Raw genomic sequence first — 19937 nt, 5'->3', positions numbered from 1 at the left:
CATTAAAAAAAAAAGTACAGTCTAGGGAAACGCACTTCTCAAGACGCCTTGTCAAGAAGAACAACATTTTTCTCTGGCAATGTTCCAATGTTCCAAGAATTTCATTGTGACGCAACGAAACTGGGAGTCACAGTTGAAGATAATTTTCCATTAGTTAATCAATAAATTTGAGTTTTAGACCAGAAACTCGCGAAAAGTGCTAAATTCCCTTCTTGACTGGAGAAAGAAACTATTTTATAAATTTTTAATTTTTTTCTTCATAAGATGCTTTTTAAAATACATGAAAACTACTTTCATTCACAGTATGTATGATCAGCGTGCAGCAAATGCCGAAACTTTCAGTGATATCTATCAGATTGTTTAACAATAAGACAGTCTCTTGTCTCTCCTGACCGATTCAATTATTGGCTGGTTTTTGGAGTGGTTGATCTTGAGCAGCAATTGGTTACACCAGTAGGTAAATTGATTGAGATGAATTTTGAGGGATCGTTGGGATTTCTGGAGTGTAGGTTGACGAGGAAACTTGAGTCATCAGCTTACTGAAGGAGGAAGACTAGTGGGTTCATATCATCAATGTAGGGGAGATAAAGGAGAGGAGAGAGAGAATAGAACTCCTGCAGTTGGATGGAAGATACAGGATTTATTGATATTGTTAATTGACAGAGGATGGGTGATTAGATAGGAAAGGTCCAATAAAGCGAACATAGTTAACTGAAAGTGCGTATGTCTGGAGTTTGAAAAGGAGACTGAAATTCCACCCACAGTTGTAAGCGTTTTCTGTGTCGAGGAAGACAAAAATAGTGGATTTGCGGGAGCTGAGGGATAGGAGAGGTGCAAGAGATGTTCATCAGAGGAGAATCTGGGATGGAGGCCACGCTGGGCGACGGGAAGACAAGGTGTGCTGCAGGAAGGACGCAGCATGAGGGGCATCATTTGGTTTCTGGAAGGTCAGGAGATGACTTACAGTCTTCATTTGTATGAATTCTCGATAGGCATTCCAATTCGTATGGAAGTAGTTTTGGATAACTCTTGATTGTTGATTCGAATGGGTTGCACGGGGATGAGGCTATGCAGAGGAGATTGTTAAGAGGGCGGTAAGTAGTCATTTCCAGTTGTATCAAGGACATCTGCAGTGAGGCGTCCAAGACGATTGGGAGATACTAGGATGACAACAGGGGTAGTGTTGTTTTACGACGTGTATAATGTGGGATGGAAACAATATTACCTTGCAGGGAATCAATAAACTAACACTACAGCTAGAGATATGTGGGGGATCTACTATGGATGTTGAGGTCTGTGGAAATAAAATAGGTGGAAAAGGTATGTCTATGTGGGTGAGGAAGTTACTCATGATGGGGTGGTTACGTCAAATGTAGGTTGAGGCAAAGGTAATGGGTAGAGTGCAGTGAAAAGAGGCTAAGGATAAGTGTTCAGTATGAGTATTGCATAACGGTTGTGGACAAAGAGAGATTTTCTTGTTGTGGGCAACTGCAACTCCATCTCTGGCAAGGTAAGGATATTATCGGTGTGGTGGAGGCATAGGGAGAGGTGCAGATGGTGTGATAGGATTGGAGGTATGTTTCGTTAAGGATAAAAGTGTGTACGTTTTTACGGGATAGGGTACGCATTAAACGGTGTTTAGTGACAGGGAGGGAGCGGATGTTGTGGTGCAGGACTTTCTGGTGTAGTCGAGCCACTATAATGGATAACAGTGGTTTGTGTGGATCAGGTGAGAGTAGGTTTAAACAAGAATGCCAAGGCAGGTGAAAATAAATGTACCGAGTTGTGTGAGTAGGTGGCTTAGGAATTGAGATAGAAGATGGAGTGGGCACCGAGGGAGAATTGTTGGAGGGTGTATGGACGTTGGAATGGATGGCAGTTTTGGAGGACGATTGTAATGAATTTGATAATACTCGTATCTTCAGCAATGGTGATTGGGGGGAGGAATTTTTGGGATGGGTGGGGCTTGGCACGTTAGGGCATAGCTTTGCATTTCGCAGAATAAGTTGGGTGGGAGTCATTACAGGGGATGCTATGGGGGCTTTACAGTGGGGAGAAGTAGGTAGACTTTTTCAATCTGCAGCAAAGTCATCATTGTAATGAAAACATTTTTGGCTGTTATAGGACTGTGCGGGATTTTGAAGGTGCAGTCTAGTGGCAGTGGTGGTAGATCAGTGCTCACTTTTTAAGGAGAAGATCTGTGGTGGCAGGATCAGAGAAGACATGGACAAGGCTACTGGGACCGAGGTGACACAGGTCCACAGGGGTTTTTAACTTCTGAATCTGGATTTTTATTCAGCTCAGATGCCACTTCTTCATCCATGATCCCAAGGTCGACATTTGTGACCACTGCCGTGAGGGAGGGAGGACAGCATGGAGGGTGAGGTTGTTGGAGTGTAGTGGTGAGAGGTGTTAAGGAGACCTATGGGCCAAAGTTAATGCAAGGAAATATGGAGAGGATGCCTGTATGGGAGTAGTGGTTCTTAAGATAGAATCATTTCTTGTGATGATTTGTTGGATGTGTGGGCTGGGTAAGTGTTTTTTGATTTCGAAGCTGAGGGATTTGGGTGTCAGGAACTTTGGGTCAGTTTTGCAGAGGATGAAGGTGTGAATTGTAAGGAAAGAAGTTAGATAAGGCGCAGCTGTATCCACATGTTGAGTGACTTTATGTCCAGTTCTTGTTTTTTAGGTGTGGGAGTGGGAAAGATGTCAGTGATTACACATTTTGTAGAATTCTTAATGACTGTTGGAGGGATGGCTGGTTGTGGCCTGGGGGTTGTCGGGATATGACGTTCTTGATATTTACCTGGGAGTTGTATAGGTCCTTGACCACGGCGTGCGTTGGTCGGTGGAGAGAGGCTAGATGAGGTGACGCTTAAGACGTCATCTGTCGCTGCTGTTACTCAGTGGGCAGTGACATGGGCGGCAGCAGTGTAAGCGGATGGTGAGTTATGGCTGAAAGATAAAAGATATGGGGAGATAGGGACTCAGAGAGATGTATGGGTCACAGCTACAGTAGGACAGGATATGGTAGGTAAGGGGGATAGTTGTAAAGGGACGGGTCGGAGGAAATGCTCCATGAAGTGACAGTGGGAGCAGGAGACGGAGAATTGTAGATGATTGACGTAATAAGGTAGTCCATCGTGACAGTGATGAATGGCGTTGACTGCGGCGAACAGCCACCGGGAGGCGCTGGGACGATGATGACGAGCTGTAGTGAAATTGTGAATGATGAGGATGGCTCCGATGTCACAAGGATGATAGCAGCTACGTGATTGATGTGGTGGGGGCGATAAACATATGGAGGCGGCGGCGACGAAGAAAAGCGATGAAACTATGGGGACAGTGATGGAGATGCAAAGACTGGCATTGAAGATGCAGGTTGGCGATGAGCAGTTGTGAGGGCTAGATGTCAATGCGAAGATGATAACTCGTGGCAAATTCCATGACAGCCACCCAGCGCTGGCAACGAAGGTGGCGCTGAAGACGATTATAAACTATTCCTTGTCGGAACTTAAACTTTCAGAGCAGCACAGGCAGCTCTTAGTCCCGAGAGGAACCTCAAATGTGGGAAGACTGCTAGTTAACGGTGTCTGATTTGTAGCAAAAATTGGCTCAGGGAACCATGCATATAGGCACTCATCACACGAGCGTCGCCCTCTATTGAAATCCACGCCCTCTGCAAATACTGTTCCACCTGTGACCCGCAGACGAGTGCGTAAAAGTGAAACGAATGGTCCTCCCTATGTCGGAAGGCTTGCTCGTGCAGCTAAAAATAAACGTCGCCAGACCTATCATTATGAATAAAATGTTTCCTCTCAGAAGAAATTAAAGAGGTCACCAGGTCACAAGCCTTTTCCAGCTAAAAGCCGCTGTCACGATTTATACGATATTGTATGTTTTTCACGAACGCGCTCGCGGACCTGTGAAGGCGATTGCAGGCCAAAAGGCTCGTGACCTGAAGATGACATGGCCCCCATTTTGGACGCAGAGATGGGCGCCAAAGTGGGTGACAGTACACAACAGTTACTGAATAACGATAAGGGACAAAGCTCGAAGGCGATGTCTTCTCCAAACACCAAAGTGAAGCATCGTGAGGGGAAACTAGCAGCCGCGCATGATTAGCCGAGCGGTCTTGGCCGGTGCAATCATGGACTGTGACGCTGATCCCGGCGGAGGTTCGAGTCCTTCCTCGGGCATGGGTGTGTGAGTGTTTGTCCTTAGCATAATTTAGCAGTTAAGTCCCGTAAGAGTTCACACACATTTGAACATTTTTTTTTTTAACTAGCAGAACAGAGACGTCAACGTCAACAACTACTGGAGGAAAATGCGGAGTATTCAATGAAAAATACTTGAAGAGACCGATGCAGACTTTGACGTTTCAACCTCGTCCGATGTCTCTGCAGTCACAAGTCGCCAAGTCACCAAAAACACAACAGCTAACCTTCTGGAATTCCGAGATGAGGGATTTCAGCTTCTACAAACGAAGAAGACTATCCGACGGAAGATACTGCACACTTTGAAGCAAACCACGCAGCAACAGTAGGAAATTACCAATGGATTCAATACTCTGTAAATTCGAAGTCGAAATTAAAATCCATGGAGAAGAAATAAAAACTTTGAGGTTCGCTGATGACATTGTAATTCTGCCAGAGACAGCTGAACGGAATGGGCAATGTCTTGAAAGGAAGATATAAGATGAACACCAACAAAAGCAAAACGAGGATAACGGAATGTAGTCAAATTAAATAGGTTGATGCTGAGGCTATTAGATTAGAAAATGAGACGTTTAAAGTAGTAAATGACTTTTGCTATTTGGGGAGCAAAATAACTGATGGTGGTCTAAGTAGAGAGGATATAAAATGTATACTGGCGATGGCAAGGAAAGCGTTTCTGAAGAAAAGAAATTTGTTAACATCAAGTGTTGATTTAAGTGTCAGGAAGTCATTTGTGTAAGTATTTGCATGGGGTGTAGCTATGTATAGAAGTGAAACGTGGACGCTAAAGAAGATAATAGAAGCTTTCGAAATGTGGTGCTACAGAAGAATGCTGAAGATTAGATGGGTAGATCACATAACTAATGAGGAGGTATTAAACAGAATTAGGGAGAAAATTTTGTGGAACACCTTAACTAGAAGAAGGGTAGGAGATGTTCTGAGGCATCAAGGGATCACCAATTTAGTACTGGATGGCAGCGTGAAGGGTAAAAATCAGAGAGGGAGACCAAGAGATCAATACACTAAGCAGATTCAGAAGGATATAGGTTGCAGTAGGTACTGGGAGATGAAGGAGCTTGCACAGGATAGAGTATCATGGAGAGCTGCATCAAACCAGTCTCTGGACTGAAGATCACAACAACAACAACATGATACTCTGAGATATGATGCACCGCAGGAGCCTGCAGCTACCAAACCACTGCCCCTACTGACGGCTCCGATACTGCCAAAAGTCCCACTCATCATAATCTGTAATTGCTCAAACACGTAAAACTATGCAGAGAACTAAAGGCACTAATCTCTGGAAGTTTAAGAGCAGCTTACACAGGAGAATGGGAGAAATTTTACGTCGATACTTTGAGGAATTAGAAGGAGTTTTCTGTCTACCATGAATCAAAGTTACCTTTCAGTACGTATCAAGATATCAACAGCAGGATCCTATAGATGTAGTTAAGGATTTACCACCGTCTGCACAGATAAACAAGTTCTACACGACTTGCAAGAACGGTGCTTCACTATTGATAACGTGCACCAGTTCAAACGCACGGAGCAATATGAGCTCTGCACATAACCAGTACATGCTGTGAAACTACATCAAGGAGAAACGTCCAACACCACTCACGGAGTACTTTCAACAAATGTGCGAGTGGAAGATTATCGATCACAAAATAAAGTCTCACAGTGTAAGCGCTGCCTATGATCGACCCATATCACTAATTACTGTTTCTCACCAGTAAGATGTGTTAAATGTGGGGACATGCACGCGAGCATCGAATGCAACCAACCACCAGGCACACCCCCTAAATTTGCTGCCTGTCAGAGCCAACGCACAGCTTCTTAGAAAGGACGTAGCGCCTTCCAAAAAGCTCTGAGAATGTTCTGAAAATCTGCGTCTAAAACCGCAGAATCATACAGTGAGTTTAAACCCATAGCTACCAACGTGTAACTGATGATATCCGACAAGAACAGGTCAGAGCTCAACTACCCTCACCACCAAACCAGTGAAACCCGACACCGGCTACGAGCAAAACAAGTGAGTAACGTACATTTACTTCAGCAGTTCAAGGAGAACGAGGCAACAACAGACCAAGACGGATACTTCGAGATAAAGACTTAGATGCAGCACTTAACTAATTTACTATGTCCTTAAAATTTCAAAGCAGCCAAAATTTTCTACCCAAACTGATCCGCGCTGGGAACTGAATTCTGGCAACAGAAGACAAACTGTTAAAAGTAGTGATCTTAGTAGAAACCCTAGCGCAACTCGAAGGGTCAGACTAACATTATGGACACATAAATACAGCATTTTCGAATTTTTATGTGGAACGCCTCAGATGTTCGCTCCAAAAAGAATAAATCACCGAACTGCAATGAAAGATGACATTTTCCTTCTCTTTGAGAACCACCTCCGACTGACTGAAAGGTTCAAACTCGATAAATGTGGGATATCGTAGGGATAGACAACAACGACGAGGTGACGCCATAGCTACCTATCTCCGCATCCATCGAGTAGACTTAACGCAACTGCAACAGCTAGAGAAATCACTCTAGTTGCGACATATCTCCGCTCAGTAACCCAACTAATCGAACAGGACTTACGAAACGTGTTTGATCCACGTGGATTGAAATTTATTGGAGGTGACTGGAGCGCCAAGCACCCCACTTGTCACTCAAAACTGACCAACCTAACAGCCATAGAAAAGGAATTAGCCTTAATGTTTTGAGGCCACTCGAACCAATTTATAATCTGCTAGCCACCAACACCCAGATGTAATACACTCCTGGAAATGGAAAAAAGAACACATTGACACCGGTGTGTAAGACCCACCATACTTGCTCTGGACACTGCGAGAGGGCTGTACAAGCAATGATCACACGCACGGCACAGCGGACACACCAGGAACCGCGGTGTTGGCCGTCGAATGGCGCTAGCTGCGCAGCATTTGTGCACCGCCGCCGTCAGTGTCAGCCAGTTTGCCGTGGCATACGGAGCTCCATCGCAGTCTTTAACACTGGTAGCATGCCGCGACAGCGTGGATGTGAACCGTATGTGCAGTTGACGGACCTTGAGCGAGGGCGTATAGTGGACATGCGGGAGGCCGGGTGGACGTACCGCCGAATTGCTCAACACGTGGAGCGTGAGGTCTCCACAGTACATCGATGTTGTCGCCAGTGGTCGGCGGAAGGTGCACGTGCCCGTTGACCTGGGATCGGACCGCAGCGACGCACGGATGCACGCCAAGACCGTAGGATCCTACGCAGTGCCGTAGGGGACCGCACCGCCACTTCCCAGCAAATTAGGGACACTGCTGCTCCTGGGGTATCGGCGAGGACCATTCGCAACCGTCTCCATGAAGCTGAGCTACGGTCCCGCGCACCGTTAGGCCGTCTTCCGCTCACGCTCCAACATCGTGCAGCCCGCCTCCAGTGGTGTCGCGAAAGGCGTGAATGGAGGGACGAATGGAGACGTGTCGTCTTCAGCGATGAGAGTCGCTTCTGCCTTGGTGCCAATGATGGTCGTATGCGTGTTTGGCGCCGTGCAGGTGAGCGCCACAATCAGGACTGCATACGACCGAGGCACACAGGGCCAACACCCGGCATCATGGTGTGGGGAGCGATCTCCTACACTGGCCGTACACCTCTGGTGATCAACGAGGGGACACTGAATAGTACACGGTACATCCAAAGCGTCATCGAACCCATCGTTCTACCATTCCTAGACCGGCAAGGGAACTTGCTGTTCCAACAGGACAATGCACGTCCGCATGTATCCCGTGCCACCCAACGTGCTCTAGAAGGTGTAAGTCAACTACCCTGGCCAGCAAGATCTCCGGATCTGTCCCCCATTGAGCTTGTTTCGGACTGGATGCAGCGTCGTCTCACGCGGTCTGCACGTCCAGCACGAACGCTGGTCCAACTGAGGCGCCAGGTGGAAATGGCATGGCAAGCCGTTCCACAGGAGTACATCCAGCATCTCTACGATCGTCTCCATGGGAGAATAGCAGCCTGCATTGCTGCGAAAGGTGGATATACACTGTACTAGTGCCGACATTGTGCATGCTCTGTTGCCTGTGTCTATGTGTCTGTGGTTCTGTCAGTGTGATCATGTGATGTATCTGACCCCAGGAATGTGCCAATAAAGTTTCCCCTTCCTGGGACAATGAATTCACTGTGTTCTTATTTCAATTTCCAGGAGTGTAGATATTGTTACCACCAAAGGCCTCAGAATCGACCCTCAACTGGTAACTATAAATGATTTATCATCGAGCAAGGACCCTCTTCTGGCAACACTTCCGAGGACGAACCACACAACCGGCCGGACTGACCGAGCTTTCTGGGCGCTTCAGTCTGGAACCGCGCAACAGCTACGGTGGCAGGTTCGAATCCTGCCTCGGGCTTGGATGTGTGTGATGTCCTTAGTTAGGTGTAAGTAGTTCTAAGTTCTAGAGGACTGATGACCTCCGCTGTTAAGTCCCATATTGCTCAGAGCTATTTGAACTAATTGAACGAACCACACAGTCCCAATAAAAACATCAATAAAACAACTGGGCACAATATAGAAGATACTTGAAAAACACCAATCCTACACTGGAGATCCAGGCACCGGCTCATATCGACTATGTGGTGGACTATATAATACGAAAAATACGGAAGCATAATTTGTCCTCTATAGCGTATGTAGAGGAACATCCAACTAACGAACCACTTTCGCCGCCATCGAAGAACTGCGAACCCAAAAGAACAGCTCCCAGAAGCTGTGGCAACGAACCAGAAACACGGCCAAACGCTGACAGATGTCAAGGGTCGAATGGCAACTTAGGCGAAGGTTTCTGGAATGGCGCGTGGAAAGGTAAGAAAACAAGATGTTCAACTTCTTAACCCAGACAAAAGATGGATGGAAACTAGTTAGAACAATAAGAACCGACTCAATTCCAGTAAAACCAATCCGAACCCTGCAGGAACTAACTGAAACCTACCAATCAAAGCGGAAATATTTGCAACAATCTTGTAATAGCTCACACCGTTACTGAGGGAAGCATTAAACGTAGCCCAGAACAGAGTGCGAATATACCATCAACCAACTTGTGAATCAGATTATGACAACAGACGACGGATCGCAACCAAGAATGACTGCACCAAGTGAGTTGTTTCGTAATGTATCTTGGCAAGCTGAATTCAGTGATTAAAAATATGATTTTCAAAACAAAATTTTTTTCATACATTTTTCATTTTTGAGTTTTGAAGAAAATTAACATTTTTGAAATCCATACATGAAATTTTTAGTTTTCATGGAATATATTCACACAAAATGTTTTACACAAATATGTTTAAAATTGGCAGAGGAGTGGCATTTTTCGCTGTGCACATTTTTTAAGAAAAAGTTGACGCACATTAAGTGTATGTGAATATGTCTGCATATATGCACAATCTATATGTACATCCGTAATGGTAACGGGCCTTTTGAAGATGTACACCCGAAATCAACGTAAATAAAAAAGTGTGAATTTAATATACATTTTCTTGCAGTTTCCAGACATATGGATTTACGTTTGCGGCAGATTCTGTTGTGGACTGGAAAGTAGATACACTACATTATCAAAAGTACCCGGACACCTGGCTGAAATGAAATGCATGTCCGTGGCGCCCTCCATCGATAATGCAGGAAATCAATATGCCTAGCATTGATAACAGCTTCCACTCTCGCAGGCATACGTTCAGTCAGGTGCTGGAGGTTTCTTGGGGAATGGCAGCCCATTCTTCACGGGGGGCTGCACTGAGGAGAGGTATCGATGTCGGTCGGTGAAGCCTGGTACGAAGGCAGCGCACCAAAACATACCAAAGATGTTCTGTAGGATTCAGATCAGGACTCTGTGCAGGCCTGTCCATTACAGGGATGTTATTGTCGTGTAACCACTCCGCCAAAGGCCGTGTATTATGAACAGGAGCTCGGTCATGTCAAAGGTGCAATCGCCGTTCCTGAATTGCTCTTCAGCTGTAGGAAGCAAGAAGGTGCTTAAAACATCAATGTAGACCAGTGCTGAGATAGTGCCACACAAAACAAGGAGTGGAAGTTCTCTCCATGAAAAACAAGACCGCACCATAACACCACCGCCTCCGAATTTTACTGTTGGCACTACACACACTGGCAGATGACGTTCATCGGGCATTCGTCGTTCCCACAACCAGCCATAGGATCATCACATTGTGTACCGCGTTTCGTCACTAGACACGACGTTTTTCCACTTTTCAATCGTCCAATGTATACGCACCTCACACCAAGAGAGGCGTCGTTTGGCATTTACTGGTGTGATGTGTGGTCCATGAGCAGCCGCACGACCATGAAATCCAAGTTTTCTCACCCCCCCCCCCCCCCCACCTAACTGTCATAGTACTTGCAGTGGACATGTAAATCGAAAATAAAGAATACAACTTTCGAACATATCGTCTTTTATTTATTTTTCCTTAATTCTGGACCAAACGTTGAATAAATTCGTTGCAATTTCGATTTACGCTAAATTCTTGTCACATATTTTAGTAATTTATTTACACCTTTCGTATGTATGTAGCGTTAAAAGGGTAATTATACTTCAATTTCTTTGAAGAAATTCAAATGACCGAAACGAAAAAATGCTACTCTTCCGTTATTTTTTTAAAAAAATTGGCTCAAAACATTTTTGTGAATACAATCCGTGTTAAGCAAAGACTCTACGTATGAGTTTGGCAAAATATTGATTTTTTTCAACAATTTCAAATTATAAAGCGATGAAAAGAAATTTAATTTCATTTACCCACGGAATTCAGTATGTTATGAAACGAATGTTTAGTTCCCTGCGATTTTGTGACTGGTTTGAGATTTCACCGGTATCTCTCGTTAAGCATTATTAACAACGGTCGCCTACTGAACAAATATTTTCCTACATCCTGGAAAATCACTAAAATAGTGCCTGTCCCAAAGCGATCGAAGGATATGACAAAATCTACAAATTTCAGACCTATTAGCCTCCTCAGCGGAATGAGCAAAATCTTCGAAAGGGATATCTATGACCCTTTCCTTGAACCTCTAGTGGCTCATGGTACAATTCGGGAGAACAATATTGTTTCCAACGGAAATTGTCAGAGGAACTGCCATTATTATGGCAATCATAATATCTTACAAAGAACCGTAGCATAACCAGTGCCACCGCTACAGTTGCTCTAGACATAGAGAAAGCATACGACAAGGTTGGAGAGAACATCTAAACAGGAAACTGCAAGAACAAAAGCAAAAACACACTAATTTGATACATCAGACTCATTGCTAATTACCTGGCAGATAGGAAAATGATCGTAACAATCCAAGGTCAATCATCTGAGGCCCGTCCAGCAAGAGCGGGATGCCCCAAGGATCGGTTCCCTAACTTCGATTATACGATATTTATGTCAACAATACGCCAACAGTCGCTGGAGTGCAAATAGCACAGTTTGATGAGGATACGGCCTACTTTACCAGCGGAAGACAGATCCAAGCCAATGTCAGACGACTGCAAGAAAAACTCTACGCTACAGCGACGTGGTGCAGCATTGACAAAGTACCATTAAACTTGGCTAAGGTGTCTGCCATTTACTGCAGTAAAAACGCCCCCAGATGCCTTTACACTGAGACTGCATGGACAAGCCATTCTACGAAGTACTAAGGCGACATACGTAGGGGTTAAGTGGCCGAATGTTTCTAGGCGCTACAGTCTGGTACCGCGCGACCGCTGCGGCCGCAGGTTCGAATCCTGCCTCTATCATGGATGTGTGTGATATCCTTAGGTTAGTTAGGTTTAAGTAGCTCTAAGTTATAAGGGACTGATGACCTCAGCAGTTAAGTCCCATAGTGCTCAGAGCCATTTGAACTACTTTGAACGTAGGGGTCAACCTGGACAAACAGTTCTTCCTCAATAACAAATAGAACATCTTACAAACAAAGCCATTGGAAGGGCTAACAAACTTTCCCTGTTTCAAAAGCTCGTGTCTAAGCACCACAGCCAAATTATGACCGTCTAAAGCCACAACACTTCCATTACCGCATATGACATTAAACTCGTCCTCTGCTCCAAACACAATACTGCCCCTGGTCACGATGGTGTCACCTACTATTACCTCAAGGAATCCCCCTCCCCTTGCTTCCTCCCTGCCCTTGCTATCCTGTACAATGTCCTCGTCTCCATTAGCTTTTACCCTGATCTGTGCAAGACTTACCGTGTCCTGCTGTTCCCTAAACCCAACAAACCACCTTCCACCCCCTCTTCTTATCGTCCCATCTGCTTCACCTCCATTTTCAGTAAGGCCATCGAGTCCATCATCTCCCACCATATTCATCACCACCTCAACCATCATCACCTGCTTCTCCTTACCCTTCTCAGCTGATGACTAGGTCCTTAACCTTACCAGCCTTCTTTCACTCCAACTTAACTGCTGTCACTCCACTGTTTCCATCGACCACCAGAACGCCTACAACCATGTCTGGCACCCTGTGCTCCTCGTTAAACTCAAGACCTATGCTCTTCACATAAATTTCGTCTGTCTCATTGCTTCCTTGCCCTCCCACCATCACTCCTGTGTCACTATCCACAATGCCATCTCCTGTACTTTCTATCCCACTGCCAGCGTGCTCCAAGGCTCTGACCTTTCCCCTGTGCTCTATCTTCTGTATACTGCAGATGTGCTTAAACCTCCCCCACTTGTCCACCTCCTTCAATTTGCTGATGACATCGCCTTCCTGGCCCTTTATCCTACCCTGCAACAGTCCCAAAATAAAACCCGCCTCAAAGACTTCACCATCTGGTACAACCAGTGTCTCCTTTGCATCAAAACGTCGAAGACCCAGGCAATCATCGTATGTCATACCACCTGCTCCTTTGGGCCTACGATTTTTACCTCACCATTTGTCCTACTGACCTCACTCCTTCCCTGAAATACCTTGGCCTCACCCTCGACTGCCACCTCACATGGACTCCCAATCTCCTTATAATCCAACACAAAGCCCACAATAGACTCCACCTCCAGATACCCCTGCCTGGCCAGACATGGGAACTACATCCTTCCACCATCCTTGATCAATCCCATCATTTGTTACGCCAGCGTTGCCTGCATTTCCGCCTCTTCCATATTCTCGTATAAAGCCCTCCAAATCCTTGAATAACACGCACTGGACCTTGCCTTCCTTATCTGCCTCTTGTCCCCCAAGCAGATCCTCTATGACTTCATCCCATTCCTACATCTTATCCACTTCCTCGAACACGTCCGCACCCTGTACATAGTCTGCAGACTCGATCCCCCACCCCATGGTGTCTTCTACCCTCTCTACCTCCAGCCTGTTGCCACTCTTTGCATATGCACACCCTCCACCTATATTACCAATGCAACTTTCAGCACCTACCCTCAAGGATGATGAGCTTCACCTTGATATCTACCAATTCTACCTATTGTAACCCTACCTTTCCTGCACACCCCTTGTGTGTCTCTTTGCTCCCTGCTGACTTGCCTTCTCTTTCCATCTTCCACCCCTTGGTGCGTCCCCCGATCCCCATTTCCTCTTCATCCCACCCCTTCTAGCCCCTGTTCCCCTGCTGCATCTTCCCCTCCTACCTTTTTCCCTCCTCTCAGGCCTTGTTTCCCCCTTGTCAGGTCCCTCCAAGCAGTTTTTATTCTTCATCTTGTGTGCTCCATCTGTTACAGTGGTTTCAAAGTGTCTTCACACAGGGTTGTTTTAATTCTGTGGCCAACTTTTAACTTGTGTGTGTGACTTCAGTGTATTTTATCTGCTCCAAGAATCACCAACTCTGTTTTTTATGTTTATGTCAATTTTTCTAATGTCCCAAAATGAATGTATTTGTGTCAAAGTATATTTTAAAGCCTATTGTCTTCACTTCTAATGTTCTTATGCCCCCCCCCCCCTTTGTATCGCCTTTCATGTGTATCGTTTCCTCCTTTTATTAAATATAATGTCACTCAGCTGAAGAGAGGCGGATTATGGCGCTGTCAGCCCTTCCCTGCCCATATGGGACAGTGGAATGAAATCACAATAAAGAAAAAAAAGATTAGCACTCTACAGTGACCGACAAGCATCTGAAGATAGCTGAACGAATCCCAGAAGAATTGTTGCAAGAAGCTAACATGATCCTCCGGTTGAAATCTCGAAACCTCATACAATATTCAGTACGCCGGGAAAACTTCCAGACTCACACCTGTAAACATTAACTGAAGCTTCTTAAATATATAGGCCTTACGTCTCACACCATGTGCAACTGGTTTACTAGTCAACTCTTCCGGGTTAAACAGCCAGTTATGATTCGTAGATGAGCGCAATGAGACTCCAAGTGCTAAATTTTGGTTTGATGTATGGCACAGATCATCAAGATCCATTAGCAGAAATGAATTATGTACCATGTTAGTGCTAACCTGTAAGAGTAATGAGTAACATCATAAATCCACTATTAACTGTATTCAAAATACACACAACAAGCCCCTGGGTAGCCATTAAACATGGAGGTCAATGGTTTGTCATATCGATGTATCAATACTACATTCATTCTCAAATTGGAAACTCAGTCAACCTAGCAAGGTGTGTGCAGCTCACCTCCGTTATGAATTCATCTCCGAACCAGCAGTAGACGAACAGCTGCGCCAGCATGACGCACAGGTAGCAGCCAAACTTGCCGGCCTCTGCCAGGCTTTCAGCACTCTGAAAAGGAAAACAACGTCTACACATTCATGGACAAGGACTGCAATTGAGGGTAGCAATGCAAAAGCAGAAATGCTGAACTCTGCTTTGAAGTGTTCCTTCAGAAATGAAAACCAAAAGGTATTGTCCCAATTTAATTCTTGCATCATTAAAAAGATGAGTGATATTGATAGTAAAGTCAGTTGTACTGAAAAATAGCTGAATTCGCAAATCAGAATTAATGTTCAGGACCCGATGGGATCTCTATCAGATTCTATGCGAGATTTTTGCGTCAGTTACACTCGTTTCTACCAGTTATCTCCCGTACATGCCTCCAACAAAAGACCGTGAGCAGTGGTTGGTAGAAAGCACAGGCCGAATCCGCCTGCATGAAAGGTAACACATGTAAACTGTTAAGTTACCATCTAGTAGCGCTGACATCCATTTATTGCAGAATGTTATACCATATTCTGAGCTCACAAACAAAAAAATATTTCAAATATAAAGAGTTCCTCCTCGCCACACAACTTAGATTTCAGAAAAAAAAGAACATGCAAAATTCAACTGACACTTGCCTTCCATGACATCCAGAAAGCCATGGATGAAGGCGGTCACGTAGATGCACTATTTCTTGATGTCAGATTATCATTTGACTGAGTTTCACACCTACAATTAGAAGTTTTCAGAACTTGTAACACCACTGATTAGGTCGCTAGCAGTTTAAAAGTTTTGAAAATTTTGTAGACAGTGGTTTGATTCCTCCTACGAGACTTCATGTCGCATGTGAAAAAAAGGACGTAGAAGCAACTTAAGTTGTCCTCTAAAGAAACTTTGCTGTTCATGTCGTATATTAATGACCTTGCAGATAACATTAATAGTAACCGCAGACTGTTTGTAGGTGATGCGGTTATCTAGACTATTCCACAGATTTTCAGATAATGATAAGTTATCAAAGAGGAGGAAAGATAGGTAACTTTAAATGTCCAAAATGTAAAACGGTGAAATTGAAAAAAATGTATTAACATGTACAGCGCAGGTAAAGGAAATGGTAGGCTTCGGTAGAAGACTTGAGAAATGTATTCAGGCTACAAAATATATTGTTCACCTATCACTATTGCGACCTATCCTAGAGCAGAGCTCAGGTATGTGGGATCCGTACAAAGTGAGACTAACGAGAGACACTGAACGTACACACAGAAGTGCACAAATATGTTTGACCCTTGAGATAGTGTCTCAGAGATTCTGAAGAAACTGCAAACACTTGAAGGTAGAAGCAAGCTATGCCGACAAAGCCTACTTACAAAATTTCGAGAGCTGGTTTCTAAGGAATTCAGAAACGTTGGGAAGAAGACAGAATAACAGGTACAGCGGGAAATACCTTCTGTCATGCACATTACAGTGTAGAGTAGAGATGTAGGTGTTGTAGTAGACAGGAAATCAAATACTCAGCGTTATTATACTGAACCTAAAATATACTTGGTACAGTATTGATTAACGTGCCAATCGAACAATTATTTTAATATCAGTAGCATATATTCCTCGTATTATGACGTAATGTAAACTGAGTAATCTAAATGTTCTAAAAATTATATGGAGTTTGTAAGAATTTTTATTTCACAGGGTGTATAGCAATGGAGTTCTAGATTTCAAAATTAAATATCTCGAAAGCTATGATCGATGGCTGTGTGGAAAAAATATATATGTTTATCGCGAATGCTGTAAGAATTTTATGCAAGAATTACTCAGAATGTTCTACATAATTCGAAAACTTGCTAACAGATGGCGCTGCAGGCAGTGTTGCTCGTACAGTACCCACGTGCATAATTAAACTTGTCCTCTACAAGCAGTCTTTACAATCATATCACAATATTTCCGAAATGTCCATCACTCCCAATATGGAGATGGCGCAAATGAACAATGAAATTTGTCGTCACACCGTGTAGTGTGCCAACAGGAATGGATTCAAATGTCACACAAACCGCCCGTTAAAGCTCGTCCAGTCTGGTGGGATGGTTCTGGTAGACAATGCCTCTCAATGTGCCTCATAAAAAGCAGACACAAGGAGTCATATGTGGCGAATGTGGAGGCCTATCCATCCCTGCGCCAGTAAGTTTGCAATATTCCAACGCACTGACTGTATTACTTGCGTAATCATCAAGAGAGATAAACAGCTGTTCGGTGCGATGAGATCTGGTCCAACCTTGCATCAACCACTCGGTGCCTGGTCGATCCCCTAATACAAATTGCTCGAAAATTTCAAAATAATGTTCTTATCGTTTCTCGTTTGCGAAAAGAGCCAATAATTGCTACATACTGGAGCCCAAACAGTAGCCATTTGGCTTCACATCACAAAAACGAGGATTTTCGGACCCCAAAATGGCCAGTTTTGTTTCTTCACGGCTCCAACCAGGTGAAAGTGTGCATCATCTGTGAACCAGCTGCAGCCAACATCCAGTCCTTCATTATTAATCTTTGTGAGTATCTGGTTCACAAAGCTCGCCGTCAGTATCGGAATAAATCCGTGGATTTGGGTGAATTACATACAATCAAATCTACACTCTTCTTTATGTAAGTAGAAGTCTGTGTCATTATCAGATTAATCCGATAAAAAAGACATAGTTTTATTTACAAATATAATGTTTCTCTATAAACAGAGGTTTTTCATGAACGACAGAAACTCTGTGCCCAGTGTTGACAGAACAGTGATACTCGGAGGCAGGTTCGTTTCGCAGCATGTGCGCCTAAATTAACTTTGGCAAGTGGGGTATCGTCTTCAGTTTAACGAGAGAGAGAGAAAGGAGCGTAATTGGATAGAAGTTTGAGAAAATTATTGTGCCATTTAGCATCTCAGATCGATTTTTCAGTAGCTTCTGCTAACAGATTGTGGAGAAACGCAAACTGAAAACAAGCAAAGGAATGGTTTCGCACGGCCCAAACAATTAAAATACTATTACTGGACATCAGTGCAATAACAGGCCCCTGCATTTTGTGCGTGATGGAGACCCTGATCATGAAACACAATTCATTTCCAGATGAAGCATGGTTGCTATTATCGTGTCTCAGAACAATATCACAGTTCTGAAAGATATCAAAAAGTCTCTGCGTGATGCGAAAAAACGAGTCTGGTGTGCAGTCTGTGGAACATAAATTACTGGACAGAACGTTTTCGACCAGACCATAAATTCTGATCGGTGGTATACGGGGTAGTCCGTGAAGCATTTCAGAAAATCGGTACATATAAGTGGCCAAATACAAACGTAATAAATTATACTGTACCTTAAAGAGCTCCCAGTTTATCTTTTTCATATGTTTATAAATGTTCTATGTGCTCAACATTCGTCACATGGAACACATCTAACCCGTACTCCATTACTGCACATAGGCGACTCAGCATATCGGAGTGACAGTGAGGACAGCTGCTGCTGTGTGGCGTCGCAAATCTCCGAGGTTCTGTGGTAGAGACGGAACATAAACACTGTACTTGTAACCCCACAAGAAAGCCTCGTAAAGCGTCAAGTCCGGTGACGGCGGTGGCCATTACAGTAGCGCCAAATCGTGAGCCGTAACACGGCGTATCCCTCACCGAGGAACCGTCTCATTCAGATAATCTCGTACACAACTGTCTAAATGTGAAGAGGTGTCATCTTCTAGAAATGTAAGTTGCGGCATGAACCACAATTGGAACATGTCGAGATAAGCGATACCATCGACCCTTCAGCGAAGAACGGTTCATGGAATGCCTTGTTGGACACAGCACAGAACACGTATGTGTTCAGTAATGTCATGTGGATGCTTGTGCTCCATTTGCGTGTGTTGCGTCGGCTGATGTTTTCCAAATGATAAAAAGTGGCTCCGTCATGGAAGATCAATTTGTTTACGAAGCTGTCTGTTTCAAAATGGTTCTACCTCTGTCGGTGGGTTTGAAAATAATCTTACGGCACCATGTTCAAAAAGATCTGAAAGTTTGTCTTTCAGGTACTGTGTCGTTTCGTGCGTTACATTTAGCCACTTACCCACAACAGTTTTTAAAATGTATCATGACTTTAATTCTAGATTGAGCTGAACTTTTTTGTTGAAGAACCAACAACTAACAAAAATAATTGAGGTTATTTCAAGCAGAGAAATGCAAGAGCACAAAGCGCAAATGCGTTTATGAGAGTCTTACGTGGTGTTTCTGCTAACCTGAAATATCATCTTAATACTGCCATTCGCGTATTGGATATGTCTTTTTGAAGATACAAACAACCTTCATATATTGTTCGACAGTCTCTAAGGAACAACAGACACTTCCTACAGAACTTCTGATACGCAACATCCAACGAACGATATCGAAAGGAAATATAGTGGCTGGACATTTTAACTGCAGCAAAGCCTCTGGCCGAATTCTCGGCGTGCATTTGATAGTTCATGCAGTTCGATGTTTTCTCGAAAGGAGTCTGTGGAACCGATGAGTGCGACTTCCTGTGTGATATTGCAACACGTCTGTAAGACATCATTTGGGTGCTTACCATCGTGGATGAGCAATTGAACGACTGGAAGCCGGTCAAGGTGTCACTATGATGGCCATAGAAATGGATGTCTCAAAAAGTGTCACGTCGCCATTAAAAAAGGCCGCTGAAGATGAAAATGCCGTGCAATGCATGCTGATGATCGTTGACGGACGAGCACATCGCAAGAGGATGGATACTTTGCCCTAATAGTGAAAAGGAGCAGACATCTCACTGCTAGGCAGATCGCTGCAGACATCGCAGTCTCTTCCGGTACGTGTGTCTCTGCGAGAACCAATTCGCAGTGATTAAATCACACTGGTTTGTATGCTTGGAAGCCTATGAAATGCATCCCACTTCAACCACGACATAGTTGAGTGTAGAGAGCTTGCTGACTGGTTCAAAAAAATGGTTCAAATGGTTCTGAGCACTATGGGACTTCTGACGTCATCAGTCCCCTAGAACTTAGAACTACTAAAACCTACCTAACCTAAGGACATCACACACATTCATGCCAAAGGCAGGATTCGAACCTGCGACCGTAGC

General features: G+C 44.2%; 1 protein-coding gene across 1 annotated transcript in view; it reads right to left on the bottom strand.

The window, feature by feature from the left end:
* Positions 1 to 19937, bottom strand: part of LOC126278825 (odorant receptor Or2-like) — a 76740-nt gene that overhangs the window by 18633 nt on the left and 38170 nt on the right. The window contains exon 4 of the mRNA XM_049979101.1: positions 14821 to 14925. Within this exon, the coding sequence (XP_049835058.1) occupies positions 14821 to 14925 (105 nt within the window). The remainder of the gene's footprint in view (positions 1 to 14820; positions 14926 to 19937) is intronic.

Source organism: Schistocerca gregaria, chromosome 6 (assembly GCF_023897955.1).
Source record: "Schistocerca gregaria isolate iqSchGreg1 chromosome 6, iqSchGreg1.2, whole genome shotgun sequence".
Lineage (NCBI taxonomy): Eukaryota > Metazoa > Arthropoda > Insecta > Orthoptera > Acrididae > Schistocerca > Schistocerca gregaria.
This window is presented reverse-complemented; position numbering and strand designations above follow the sequence as displayed.